This window comes from Oreochromis aureus, linkage group 19 (assembly GCF_013358895.1).
Source record: "Oreochromis aureus strain Israel breed Guangdong linkage group 19, ZZ_aureus, whole genome shotgun sequence".
In the NCBI taxonomy this organism is placed as follows: domain Eukaryota; kingdom Metazoa; phylum Chordata; class Actinopteri; order Cichliformes; family Cichlidae; genus Oreochromis; species Oreochromis aureus.
The window spans coordinates 25,548,376-25,562,255 of record NC_052960.1 but is presented as its reverse complement, the minus strand read 5'-3'; the positions used below and the strand labels follow the sequence as shown (position 1 = coordinate 25,562,255).

Genomic DNA, 13,880 nt, shown 5'->3' with positions numbered 1-13,880 from the left:
AGTAGGAAGTAAAATTCTAGAATACAAATGTAAAACATTCCCTTTCAAAGTGTTGATTTGAACTAAATGGAACTTGGAATTTTACAATGAATACATAGAAACACTTTAGTATGAATTTGAAGGTCTAGAATGAACAAGTTACAGAATGGGAGGTGAATGAAAGCTTCAAGAGTACCTTAGTGAAGGGTCCAGTTATAAGGGCATTTGCAGTAGCCAATAACAGCTTTTGTCTCAAACATCTTAACTTTAACAAATGACAACACAAAACAGACTTTGGTATAAAATACTTTAATAAATAATAGTATTGTTCTAAGAACAAACAAAAAAAAATTCCACTAACAAACCAAGACTTTTACCAAATATTGTACAAAATAATTACAATGTTCTACACATTCAGCCCTCTGTGCGGGGCTAACAGAAAGTAAAAATTTACTGACAGAAAAATTATTTGGGTTTTCTATGAATGCATCTGCATTAACAAAAAATATTGAAAAAAAATCATCATATTCATCTGCAAACAGTGACGATAACTGACCCCCAACCCCCTCCTGCAACTGCTGTGGAGGTAACACTAAACATTTCTCTTCCTGTGTGTTCTTAGTGCAGAAACAGACTGGACAACATCCACAACAGTCAAACAACATTAACAGTAATACAACTTGTTCCCTTCATTAGACCAGAGTAGATACACACAGGGAGAGGTGGTACTTAAACAGAAAAAACATTAGGATACAGACGCATCTATTGCAAGCAGGTTCCCATTCACACAACACACTGTCTGTGGTGAGGTTTCAGTGTCTTGCTAAACAGCACTTCTCCTGGGTGAATGATTACCGTGGAGTTGTTTGAAGCTAACACCATGCTTCTCTGTGCAGCATCTCTGCTGTCAGCAGACTGTAGAACTATAAATTTGTAACTCACGTACTAAGAGGCTTAAGTGAGACTGGCAGCGGGGCTTTTAAGTTGTTTGGACCCTGTGTCCTCTACATACTGAAAATAGAAATCAGATGCATCAGTGCTGATTAAAGATTCACCAAAGTTGTCCTTTTTGCCATTTGGTGTCCAATAATCTCGTAAGCAGCATGTGGCAGAGCACCTCAGAACCGTCAGTCAAAAACTTTGAATTTTTAACTGTCATCATATTTATTTTCTTAACTTGAAATTATATTTCCATTCTGCCAGACATGAACAGAAACCACCCAAAATGAACCGCAAAAACAGTTATCTGAATCATTTATAGCATACAGCGCTTCGCCTTTGCTTTTGACAAGACAAATATCGAAATTCTTCAATTTGCTTGCCTGCTGTGATGCCAAAATGATGATGATGTTGATGTCAAATGTCAGTACATGCATTTCTGTAGGGAGTATGACATTAATGAATTAAGAAGTGCTTTCGGGAACAGCTTTACTCATTTTGAGTGATGATACTGAGGAAAACCTGAACAAAGAAACCTGGATCTGGATCTACTCGGATTGTTTCAAATGTAAAAGAACAATGTGGATTAGAAGGTAGAGATCAGCAGTTATGAGTGAGTCATTAACTGATAAATGACAATGGTGTATTACAGCAAGTCCAATGTGGAGAAAATGAAAGAAAATAACATAACTTAGCAAAAATCCAACAGAAAACTGAGCAAATACATAAATTAGAACCTATTTGGATACAAAATGGCATAAAATCAAAATAACATCAGTCATATTAATATATTTTTTGGAGGACTAGCTTTATACTTAGTCCTGAACACTGTGATAATGAAACCTAGGGACCGAAGTTTAAAAAATCAAATGGACCCCCCCCCCCAAAAAAATACACTAAGAATTGAATTTGTAGAATTGAAAATATCAAAAATAATAAAAGGGGACTATTGCAAATGCTCATAAAGTTTCACTCTGGAGGTCTCCAGTGAGATGAAAATGACTGTTAATGATGGAGTTCCTGTAGCTGTAGCACTGATGACCCAGCTGATCCTTGTAGCCTGTTCCAATGACTGGCAGGTCTGGGATCAGCTCTCTAACAAGTAATTCTAAACATAAAGACAAACAATCAACACTTAATTTCTCATTAAACAAGTTTTCATGACTCAGTGGGACCACGGGCACTGAAAAATCTGTCTAAAACCTGTCGTAGTGTCAACAGACACTGATAAACGGAATGACATAATTAAAAAAAGAAAAGAAAGAAACAACCACAAAACAGTCTTATTCTTTAGAATAACTATGATACAAAGCATCACTTAAGTTATTAAACTCAAATATACACAGCCATTTGTTTATATTTACATATGTACAACGCAAAGAAGAAAACAGCATTTACTGCGATCGAGTTGTTGTTAGGACTTCTTTCCCTTTTTGTGTATTTAAAATCTGCGTACAGTCTACAAGAGGAAGAAAAGAAGTAAAAATAGGAGCTGAAGGCACTTTTCTACCAAAGCAATATGCTGAAAAATAATCATGCAGACTTGCAGGAAGTAGTGCCAATTATTTCAAATGATATATAAACCTTTAAGATGTTTATGACTGTAAACAAACAAAGAAAAAAAAAATCATGCCAGGCATTATACAGTGGTTACTTTGTGCCAACTTTCAAAGAACTTAAATATATATATAAAACTTGTTTTTAGTATTTTTTTTCTTTAAATAAAAACACATGATTTGAAGACAGTGTAGAAAAGGCCCACGGGTGTGGGCTAAGGCAGACAGGAAACAAATGCACCACGCCACGCAGTAGAAACGGCGTTAACAGCTGCCAGCCAATGACGTTCAGTTAAATCTCCAAAGTTTCAAAGAAACAAACATGAGCGTTAGTTTTTTTCTAGTGAAGCAAAAAAAAAGAAACGTGTGTAAACAGAAAATCTAGAAGTGTGAAAAGAAAATTCTTGATTTCAACAGTGTAACAATCCAGAAATCCCGAAGCCGTGATGTTTAATTTTCATGCCTCTTTTTTTTTTTTTTTTGTATAGTAACATCTGTGCTGCAGAAGAAGATTTTAAATAAGGCGAGGCAAATAAAAAATATAAAATTAAAGCATCTGTAATCTTCACTTTTGGTGCTTTTAAGAGTTGAAAAGTCAGTGACATTGAAGACATCGCAGTTTCTTCCTTTTACTCAGAAGGTCCCTCCTCTTCCTGTGTGGGGTTCACACGTAGTGATCTTTAATGTCCTCGCTGAGTTTGGCGGCGTTCAGGTTTTTACACCGGTTGTCTTTGGGGCTGTACGCTGTCCGGTGCGGCACCTTCAGCGGACCGCTGCGCGTTGTACAAATCATCCCTCCCTTACCCATCATTCCCCTGTCCTGTGTTATGGTGCACTTCTGAGGTGGATACTTGTCTCCCATGCCCAACGCCCTTTCCTCGTCTTCTGCCTGATCCCCCTCGTGCTCCCCGTCCTCCTCACCCTCGGCCCCATCGCACGTCCTGTCAGAGGGACCCATCAGTTTCTTGCATTCGTACTGAACGTCTTTGTCGCGGTTATCCTTGAGAGCGTTGCTTCGCAGCGGCTCCAGCTGGTTGTTGACTGTTGTTTCCTCAGATCGGGCCGCTCTCTCGCGCTCTTTCTTCCTCTTGCGGGTCCACCAAACGCAAACAACGATGCAGAAGATCCAGAGAACGCTGAAGACCACGCACAAAACTGGGATCAGGTAACCTGAAGAGGAATGTTTAATGGGATATTAGGAGATCATTGCATTTAAAGATGTTACAAAGATGTATCATACCATCGGCAAAATTAAGAAAAAAGCATGTACCTATTGTTTTATACAGAATATAATAACTAAATTTAAGTAAATTTGGAACCGCTCCAGTTTTTTCTTGCAGATCAGAGGCCAGAGAGCAATTGTATAGAATTTTGTAAAATCAGTGTGATTCATGATTACACAACACAATTTTAAGTGATAAATAGGACAAAAATGCTGGCTGTAGCAAATATGATAAAGATAAAACTCATATATGGACAAGTTAGTTTAAGTTTAAAAAAAAGGAGCGACAAGGAGCTGAACTAAATGTTCCCTTTACCTTAGATCCCTTGAGGTGACCTTGTCGTCATCTAACTTGGCAAAAACAGATACAGTGTATCATCTACCGTGTTTTCCGCACCATAAGGCACACTTAAAATCATTTAATTTTCTCAAAAATTGGCAGTGCGCCTTATAATCCGGTGCGCTTTATGTATAAATTCTGGTTGTGCTTACTGACCTCGAACCGATTTTATGTGGTACACGGCGCTCAAAAATCTGCCCAAAAATGTTTTAGTACGACTTTGGTAAGCTACGAAGCCGCACCGCTTTATGGATTGTCGGTGCATTACGGCTACCGTAGTAAGGAGCCTCGTGGAGTAATCCAAAACTCCGTCCGCTTCAGGTCCCAAAGTCAAACGAACACTGCAGCATCACTGAGAGTTAAAAAACTGTCTAAATTCTTTCATCTTTAATAAAATGATCAGAGTTGCTGCTTTACCAGGTGTAACAATTAAGTTTAACATCCAGGCATCCATGAAAACAGAATTTATAAAATTTAACGGAGTTAGAAGTTAGCAGGAAGTTTCAAAACGTCTTGATGCATGCTCAGTCATCCAGGTAAGTAAATCTCCAAAAGTTGATTCTTTTGGAGGTTTCCCCAATCTTATAAACAACTGTTTATAAGATTGGGGAAACCTGCAGTTAGCTGAGACTGAAGAAGTCACTTGGATGAGTGACGAAACGTTTCTCCCACAAAACGCTACGTCCAGATGAACAGAATCAACTTTTGGAGATTAGCAGGAAGTTAGCTCGCTAGTTTCCACCTAAACATGATATACCATGTTCCCACTGAGAAATTTCTGATGTAATTAAAATGTACAGCCCTGCTATCACTTCCAACATAAATGAAGACAGAAAACTAAACAGCAGTGATGTTTGTTGGGTTACTGAGGTTGGGCTAGCTGGTATATAATGATGAGTGATCGTTAGCATAATACAAACAGTGAAGCTGGAGGATGAATACTAATGCTTGTTGCCTTATGATGCCTTATAATCTGGTGTGCTTTTTGTATGAAAACAGACCCGTTCATCGACAGTGCGCCTTATAATCCGATGCGCCTTATGGTGCGAAAAATAGGGTAATCTAATTCTCACAGAGGAACCGATGTGTAACTCACCAACAGTAGGGCACTCCACCACCACCTTCACTTTGACCTCAACCACTGCCAGAATGATGGTGCTGTTCTGGCGTTTGGACAGTGCACTGGTGATAGCGCTGGCCACCTTCTGGATCTGTCCACAGTCGCCGTCTTTCGATCCTCCATCCTGCTCAAAAGACTGCAAAGAGGAAGAACAGGAACCGTAAGATTTTTTTCTCTCTTGAATTCAAAATAACTTGTTTCACCATTTAGATTTGAATATGTGATGGGTATAGCTCGGGCCTGGAGTAGAGAAAGTTTAGGGTTTTTATAGCTGATTGCAGGAATTAATGGTTTCATTTAATTATGGTCCTGGAAGACACTTCTTTTTGTATAATCCTAGATTACATGAGAACATCTCATTGCATTCATTTTTGGTTAAAATCACATCATTTCTGTGCCTCTTCTGAAAGGTTCATCGTGTCATGTTTAGTTTTCTACTGCCAGAAAGTCTGATTCTCACAAACCAAACCCAGAAGATAAGCAAAAACAGAACCATCGTGACAAGAATAGCAGAGCAAGTCCAATCAAATCATGATCCGTGCACACACTAAAATATGTAATGCACATCTTCTTAAACATCTGACAGTTGCTTTTCATTACAGGGAACACAAATACTCCCTCAAACCTTTCAGTGCTCTTTGAATAGAGCTTTTCAGCGATGTAAAGAAAAGCTGATTTGTAGGTAAAAGGAAAAAAAATTCGCAAAACACAGATTCCCTCAGTGCAGTGGAGAAAGAAAAGAAGTCCCATTCGCCAAATGGTCAAAGTCTCGCTCGAGGCCATGTAAGAAGACAAAAAAGAAGAAGAAAAAAAAACCACATTCATCCGTCAGAATAAAAGAGATTCTCCTCCCAACATCTGGCAGGCTGTGAACCCAGCCCCCCGCTGAGACCGAAGAGGGTGGAGTTAATTGCCTAATAAGGTGCTGATGGTGAGAACAGAGAGGTGGAGTTGGGGATGCAGGGCTGTTGTTGGGGGATTAGCTGTGTGCTGTGTAGTTCAATTAGGACAAACAATAGAAAAGAGGCCAGCTGTGCTCCCTGCTCGCCTGGGGACAAACACTCCTTTTTTCTTCTCCTGAGGAAATCAGCAGCTCATTCACACACCCAACCTCCAGACTGACTGACAGATCACATTGCAGAGATACTGAGCTCAATGCACAACGTGCATGCTGTAGACTCTGCACGGAGATCTTTTAGAGTTGTTCATTTTCTCTATATATTGTTTACTGTGTGTGGAGGTCTGAGATAACTGATGGGGATGAATCAACTATAAAATGTTTTTCCTCTGTCCCATGTCTGCTTAATAACACCTAGATACTATTGAAGCATTTATTTATTTATTTTTACCATATTTTGTTCCAGTTTTGAGGGTAAATGTATCTAACACACTTGATTACATTTTTTTGCAGCATATCGTTTCTTGGTGTGTCAGCAACATGTTCTTAATTCTAGAACAATCACTGTTCTAGTGTTTAAGTTCCTCTTGTGCCAGAAAGCGGCTATCCTGAAGCAGGAGCTAAAACATCCCAAAGCTGAAGTTCTAAGAACTTAGTCGTAGTTTTGGGCATGTAGACAGAGCTTCCTCCAAGAGCTGTAAGAAAAATCCCTCCACATCCTCTTACACTATTTCTACCTAGCGGGAAAGGTAATCCTCTGCAAAAAATAGCTCAAACAGGAGGAAATAGTGATTTTTTTTAATTGCAAATATTTGGGACTATCTTGAGCAGCGGATGAAAACACATTTAGTGTTTAGTTCATTGGTGTTGATTCGTGTTTGTCCAACCCCAGCTGGTCATGGCAGATGGCTGCCCCCTCTGGAGTCTGGTTCTGCTAAAGGTTTCTTCCTGTTAAAAGGGAGTTTTTCCTTCCTACTGTCACCAAGTGCTCGCTCAAAGGGGGTTGTTTGATTGTTGCAATTTTCTCTGGGGTCATTTAGGGTCTTTACCTTGCAATGCAAAGTGCCTTGTTGTTATGATTTGGTGGTATATAAACAGAACTCAACTGAATCGAATGCATGGCTACAAAGACAGAGGGAACTCCACAAGCGCAGAGAAACGTTAGCAGTCCTCCAAAAAGCCAACAGCATTGAGCCAAACGTTCGTGATGCTATCAGCAGACAGAAAAGTTGGCTTGGACAGCAATGGGAACAACAGTGGAATTCCCCACGAAGAGGAAGAACAAAAAACCGTTAAAATTAAAAATGATTTCCAACACTCCAACAAAGTTCCTTATGTATGATGACTGTTTTTTCCATGCCAAGTGCTAAAGCAAAGGACCAACACAGCATGAACATAAACAAGTGTTTCCCACCTTACTAGTTTTTTCATATCTGTATATAATTTCAACACTGCCACACCTACAACAAACGGACATCAGTCTGCAAAGGTCTGTGCAGCACCCATGGACAACTCAACTGCCTGATAAAACAAATTAAAGTAGAGAGCAACACTTTCAAATGTTTTACCACAACTTCTTGAACATCCCTTGATTTTCCTTAAAAAACACTTGAAGACGCCACAACATATTAGAGGGGACACAAACCAAGGCAAACTGAGCGTGCCTCACTCGTCCCCACAAGCTTTATGAAACACGCAACACACTTCTTTCTCGCTCAGGTTGAAGCCTGCTCTCAGATCACAAAGATTTCACTCGCACTTGAAACTGAGCAGTGACATATCACTGCAACACAAGTCTGCAACAAGTGGGAGTGAATTTTTTTTTTTCTCCTTCTTTTTATGAAAACCTTGTTGAGGAGTTTGGATGTCAGACTCACCACTCCTTTTCCTGTATCTGTCGCTCAAAACAGGCCTGCAAACATCAGAGGAACAAAAACTAATCCCCTCCATTAAGAGCTTAGATGTGACTGATTCCCTCAAGTCTGGGTGGCCGAGAGTGAGAAATACAGAAACTAAAACAAAGAGGGGGGAACAATAAAGGAGGGCGAATAAAAGCAAGCAAGGGAGACAGATGGGATCAGACAGATTGTGCAGCTATTAAAGGAGAAGATAAGGAAGACAGGGAAAAAAAAGATGCAGAGGAAGAAAAAGAAACGCGCAGAAGGAGAGCAAGATCGGCAAGTTCCCAAAAGTAAAGTTAAATCTTAACCAGATGTTGTTAAAAGCATCTAATACTTCTTTCTTTCCTCTCTCTGTTTTCTAAAACAAGGAGGAAATAAAACAAAAATAGAAAAAAGATCTGATTTTATTGTCCTCTACTGGAAACAATTTGCAGTGGTGGATTATGTACGATTCAATAAAGTGGAAGAAGAAAAAAAGGGACAAGTGAGGAGGAGAGACTGGGAGTGGGAGTTTGTGTAAGCAGGATTGGAGATCAGAGAGGCATCTCCACAGAATCATGGTAGTGGGTGGATGCAGTAGCCATAATGGGGGATGAATTATTTTCATAAAGATACATATTTCAAACTGAAGAAGCTTCTCGCATGAGAGGTGAAACATCTTCAAGCAACTTAAAGAAGTCCAGACGCTTTTCTTTCCAAGCTCCTTAGACTACGATGACCTGGATGACTGAGAACCTTCACAGACTTTCTAAATGTTTCTTTCTTCCTTTTCCTGTCATGGGGTCATCCTAAAACTTCTCACCAATGCTCTTTGCTTTTTCAAATATAAAGGCACAAGTCAGTCTTATACTGTGGGACAAGTGCACACAGTGCGTGTGTGTGTGTAATAATTACCAAAGCGACCTCCACGGCATCACTGGTGGAGTAGGACTGGTCACAGAGGATGAGCAATGCCCGCTCCTCAGCAAGCGTCCGAGTCACGGGGAGATACCTCAGCTCCGAGCAGATGTTCTCCACTGTGGTTCCCTGCGGCACACGGACAACACTGGTGAACAAATTCCTCTCATTCCTTCTAAGTCTTTCTTACATGCATTCAATCCGAAAGCATCCCCCAGCAGGAGGGGGGAACCTTGCCTCATCAGCACTTTGTCAGAGGAGCAGATTTGTTCCCATTCACAAGACCTCATTCAGACATGACCGACAGGCACACTAAATGACCCAGACAGCCTCCAGGTGCTGAAGTAATGTGACCATTAAGAATAGAGCGGTCGTGTAAAAGTCATACTATCTTCATTTGTATGTTTTCACATGTTCTGGAACATTTCCAAATCTGAAAAAATGTTCAACCTAACTACAAAACCTCCGAACATCACTGTCTGAATCAAGCAGTTATGGGATAAGACACGCTATCAAACATCAGACTGTCAGCAGAGGAAATAAAAACATGCGGAGGGGCAACAGAACAGACAGTCTGCTCTCTCGCGTGTGTGGTTCCAGATTCAAAGAAACAGGACATTTAAAATAACTGTTTATGATCTTCTTCCCACCCTGTATTGTTAGCATTTGATAATTCCTGCCATTATCAAATGTCAACAATTCCCAGCGGGAGGACAATCATTTCCAGTGTTTTGTTATGACATTGCACATCACCAGGTTTGAAAGATAGTGTTTGATGGTTGGGTAAATGCTTCAGCCTAAGCTCAAACTTTTCCCCTCCCCCTGCTAAGACTCAAAGATTCTGGTCAGTACAGAGCTGATCCAGCGCCTGTCCCTTTGTAAAAGTGTCCTCTATATTAAAAGCCATGTGTTAATATTAATAAAGTCTTGAAATGTGTGGAGAACACATTAAGAATCACGTTTATGTGAACTGTGCCTGCAATGTAAAACCACAGATTTTTATTCAGTGCCACTAAAGTCTTCTTCATCTGAAGACTACAGGAGCATAAGACATAAAAGGCTTTTGTAGCTGAACCCACAGACCAAGCTTAAAAAAATTCAGAAGACAACGATTCAAGTTCCTACTTCTGTATGATTTACTCACCTGTGGCACTTTGTCCTTTTTAAAGATCAGTGTGATGTGAGCACAGTTGTTATCCAGATAGCCGCTGTTGGGTTCGCACTGGGTGTGCAGAGGTGTAGGGGGGTCTGGCGTTGAGCACACCCCCCACTGATGACAGGGTGGCGAGAAGCAGGTGAGGAACTGGTGCTCCACACACTCGTGACCTCCGGGGCAGGACGGAAGGTTTGCTTCGGGAGGTGGAAGAGCCTTCGGGAGGATGCAGAGCTTACGGCCACATCTCACCTAGAGGAATTCAGCGTTCAGAGAGAGGGTCCACATCAAACACTCAGTTAGCTAATAACGAGCTAGCTTAGATTTAGCAATTACGATTCATTCTCGTATTCCTAACCTTGGAACAGTGAACATTCCCGTTGACACACTGGCATGTGTTACATTCCTCCTCCCAGCGGCTGCCGTGAGGAAACTGCAGGTCAGCGTGACGACATGGCTTCCCAAGTCCGATGACTGGAGAGAAGAAGGAATTAAAGCAACAATTGAAGTTGTCAAATATAATCTTAAAGTTATAATCCTTAATCTGCTGGAGTTCACTGTAGTAACATGAAAGCCATAGAGCTGCCCTATGTGGACATATTATTCTCTTTCCTTTGTGTCATACACGGTACCTCGCTATCAGAGTAGTGAATGCTTACATTAAAAATGGTGAAAGTTCAAGATAATAATCTCAGTGTATACCGATGTAGTCCTGCAAGCCAAAAGCTCACTCCATTTCAGATACTTTTTCTATTCTTAGCTCTGCATGATGTCATAGACAGAGGATATTGCAAATATGGTCGTCTTAGCCCCTCCTGCTTTTAAGATCTTCCGTTTACTGGGGACAGCCAATCAGAAGAAAGGGAGCTTAAATAGAGGGGCAAGGGATCTACGTATAGGCTTCAGACCCAAAGGGCACACAAAGGGTGCTAAATAAAAACAAACTTTTAATTGTGAAAAACGAATGAAAAGCTACTCTAATACAAAGTCCAAGCAAAAAAATATTGGAAATGAGCATAACAGGTCTTCTTTAATAAAATGATTCAAATCTGGTTGTTGACAAAAATATGGTTTACGTCTAAACCATCATCTTATGAACCTCTATAAACAGCTATTTATTGCACTTACAGTCTTGGCAGCGAGGTCCAGCATGTCCCGGAGGACAAAGACAGCGGTAGCCATTGATCTCGTCCATGCAGGTTGAACCTTCGGCACAAGGAGACGACTGACACTCATCAATGTCTGAAAGAGAAAACCACAGGCAGCATGCAGAGAATTATTAAACTGATAATGCCCACCATAGACCAGTCTAGACAAGTCCCGGTGACTCACTGTAACAACTGTGACTGCTTTATTTAAAAAGCAAGCATTGTAGGCATTGTGAGAAGAATCTTTTCAGATTATAGCGCACAGAATGTTGAAAACTACAACCTAAAAACATTAAGAACTAAAAAGTATTTTTAAGTGCAGAGATTTTGTTCTCTTCAATGGCTCATGTACCGGTTTGGTTTTAAACTCTTTAAAAGGATAATGCTTTGGTTCAGCAGGGGCTTTTTCTGAAGCGCTCTCTCCCAGAAGGGCCACGGGAGAGCGCACAGACCTGTCTGACGAACTTCAGCTCTGACCTCGCTCGGTGCAGAGGGGAGAGGTTAAGACGGTCTTCCTGAAAGGCTTCCTAATCTGTCGCCCTGAAACAATCGGCTCACGCTCCCTCGCTGCGGCCTTTCACCCCTGAACCCCCGCCCATCTGACCCCAGCCTCATGCCCCCTTCCAGTTCCCAGGGACTTACTGATGCGGCAGTCCGGTCCAGCGAATCCTGGAGCGCACTCGCAGCGAAACCAGTTCACACCATCCACGCAGATGCCGCCGTTGTAGCTACAAAGGAGACAGACCCAAACAAGTCAATCAAAAGTGGATTTAACCTAGAAGAAACCAATATTCAGTTTTTGATGTTAACAAAAGCTCTCTGATTTTTTTTGTACTTGGTAAGTAAATATTCTAATTTGACCCATATAACCCCGCCCACACACGCAAAAGTGATAAGAAAATGTACGCATAGATGGAAAATGGGTGAATGGGTAGATATGTGTAGCTTAGGAGCCCTGATTTATCCCACGCTCTGCTCTGTGAGTCTGCAGAGCCTCTGAGGCGCAGCAGGATGAAGCTGATCCCAGATCAATGTCCAGGCTTCATATGTAAATCTGCCCAGGCCACATACCGAGCCCCCCAAACACCCCTCAACACCTTCACTCCTTACAATGTTTCCCAGGTCGAGGTCGGTGAATGGTCAGAGGGGTGACTCTTCACACTCTCCTGCACTTCTCCCCCTCCTCATCCACCGCCTTCTCCAAAAAACCAAACCCACCACTAATCCACCTGTCAGTCATTGAAGGGGAGGGCAAGGGGGAGGGAAGGCTTTTGTCCAGGGTAGCTTCTCTGATGTAGAGAATCCCAAGACCTCAACAAGTTTCTGTACTCGTCATTTTTTCAATAAATTGCAAAAAACAAAAAAATAATAGAATGTGTTGTTTTGTGTAACCAACCAACCAACAACCTCAAACTCATTAACAAAAACACATCACATACAGATTTCCTTAGACACTGATATATTGTAGCACCAATACATTTTTGAAAATCATTAGAGGGCAAAATATTTCCATATCTTACCAGGGATGAGGATTGCAGTCATCAACATCTGCAAGAGGAAAGACATAATTAACTCTAAAACTTGAAACCTGTATAATCCATATCATAATCCATAGGTGAGAATTAGTGAGTTGTATAAATGTACAACAAGCATATGTAACTGATTTTATCCTGATACTATAACAGTATATAGATTTTTAAACATGGACTGAGTCTTATATAGTGCTTTTCTACCCTCCCGGAGTACTCAAAGCGCTCTATACAACATGCCTCATTCATACAAGCACTTCTAAACTCAAATGCAACATAAACTACATTCATACTCCGATGAACGCATTGGAGGGGAACTCGGGGTTAGTATCTTGCCCAAGGATATTTGGCCTGCAGACTGGGGAAGCCAAGGATCGAACCACCAACCTTCCGATCAATAGCTGATCTGCTCTACCACCTGAGCCACAGCCACCCCTGCACTGATACATGCAGATACATTGCATGTACCTGCATGTATCCTGGTTAGTAAGAGAATGTAAGAAATACCCCAAACTTTGCATACTCTGTGAACATGTGGGTCCTTCCCAGCCGTCTTTGCATATACAAGTGTAGGCGTCTCCCCCTCCAACACATGTCCCTCCATTTTCGCAAGGACCTGAATCACAGGTGCTGTTCTTGGCTAAAAAAACAAATAAAACACAGTAAAAAAAAAATCTATAAATCATTAATGTAACTGTATTTTTGCAGTGAAACAAAAGTGAGGCTGGTGTCTGACCCGTGTTGCAGGTGCTGCCACCCCAGCCTGAGTGACAGCTGCACAGGAAGGAGTCTCCGTGGTCATAACAAGTTCCCCCATTACTGCAGGTAGTGGAGTCGCACTGGCTCTCGCCTACACCGGGATGGCATGGGGAAAAAATTTTAAGCTTTTGACTTAATGTAAAGTGTCTATTTAATGAGTTGGCTCACAGGTTGAACTTACGCGAGTGGCAGGTCTTTCCTTTCCAGTTGTCTACACAGTTGCAGTAGAAGTCATTAAGCAGATCGACACATTGGCCTCCATTCTGACAGGGGTTCCTGCTGCACTCGTTTACGTCTGGAAAAGAGTCAGACAGCAACTCAGTGCACTCGTTTTAGCTACTGATTACCGTCCTAACGTATCCGTTTTGATAATAGTTTGGTTCAACTCTTCAGTCTTGGCAGAGATTATAGTATTTTGCACTCAAAACTGTCAATGTTT

At 41.2% G+C, this 13,880-nt stretch overlaps 1 protein-coding gene across 2 annotated transcripts in view; it reads right to left on the bottom strand.

Annotated features, from left to right (window-relative positions):
* Positions 1-272: 272 nt before the first annotated feature.
* LOC116310697 (protein jagged-2-like) overlaps positions 273-13,880 on the bottom strand; it is a 51,151-nt gene continuing 37,543 nt past the window's right edge. For both annotated transcript variants that reach the window (XM_031727563.2, XM_031727564.2), the window contains 11 exons: positions 13,623-13,736; positions 13,419-13,532; positions 13,206-13,322; positions 12,674-12,701; positions 11,796-11,881; positions 11,134-11,247; positions 10,364-10,479; positions 9,997-10,257; positions 8,850-8,981; positions 5,133-5,292; positions 273-3,644 (listed from right to left, as the gene is read on the bottom strand). In XM_031727563.2, the coding sequence (XP_031583423.1) occupies positions 3,139-3,644; positions 5,133-5,292; positions 8,850-8,981; positions 9,997-10,257; positions 10,364-10,479; positions 11,134-11,247; positions 11,796-11,881; positions 12,674-12,701; positions 13,206-13,322; positions 13,419-13,532; positions 13,623-13,736 (1,748 nt within the window). In that variant the 3' untranslated portion in view covers positions 273-3,138. The remainder of the gene's footprint in view (positions 3,645-5,132; positions 5,293-8,849; positions 8,982-9,996; positions 10,258-10,363; positions 10,480-11,133; positions 11,248-11,795; positions 11,882-12,673; positions 12,702-13,205; positions 13,323-13,418; positions 13,533-13,622; positions 13,737-13,880) is intronic.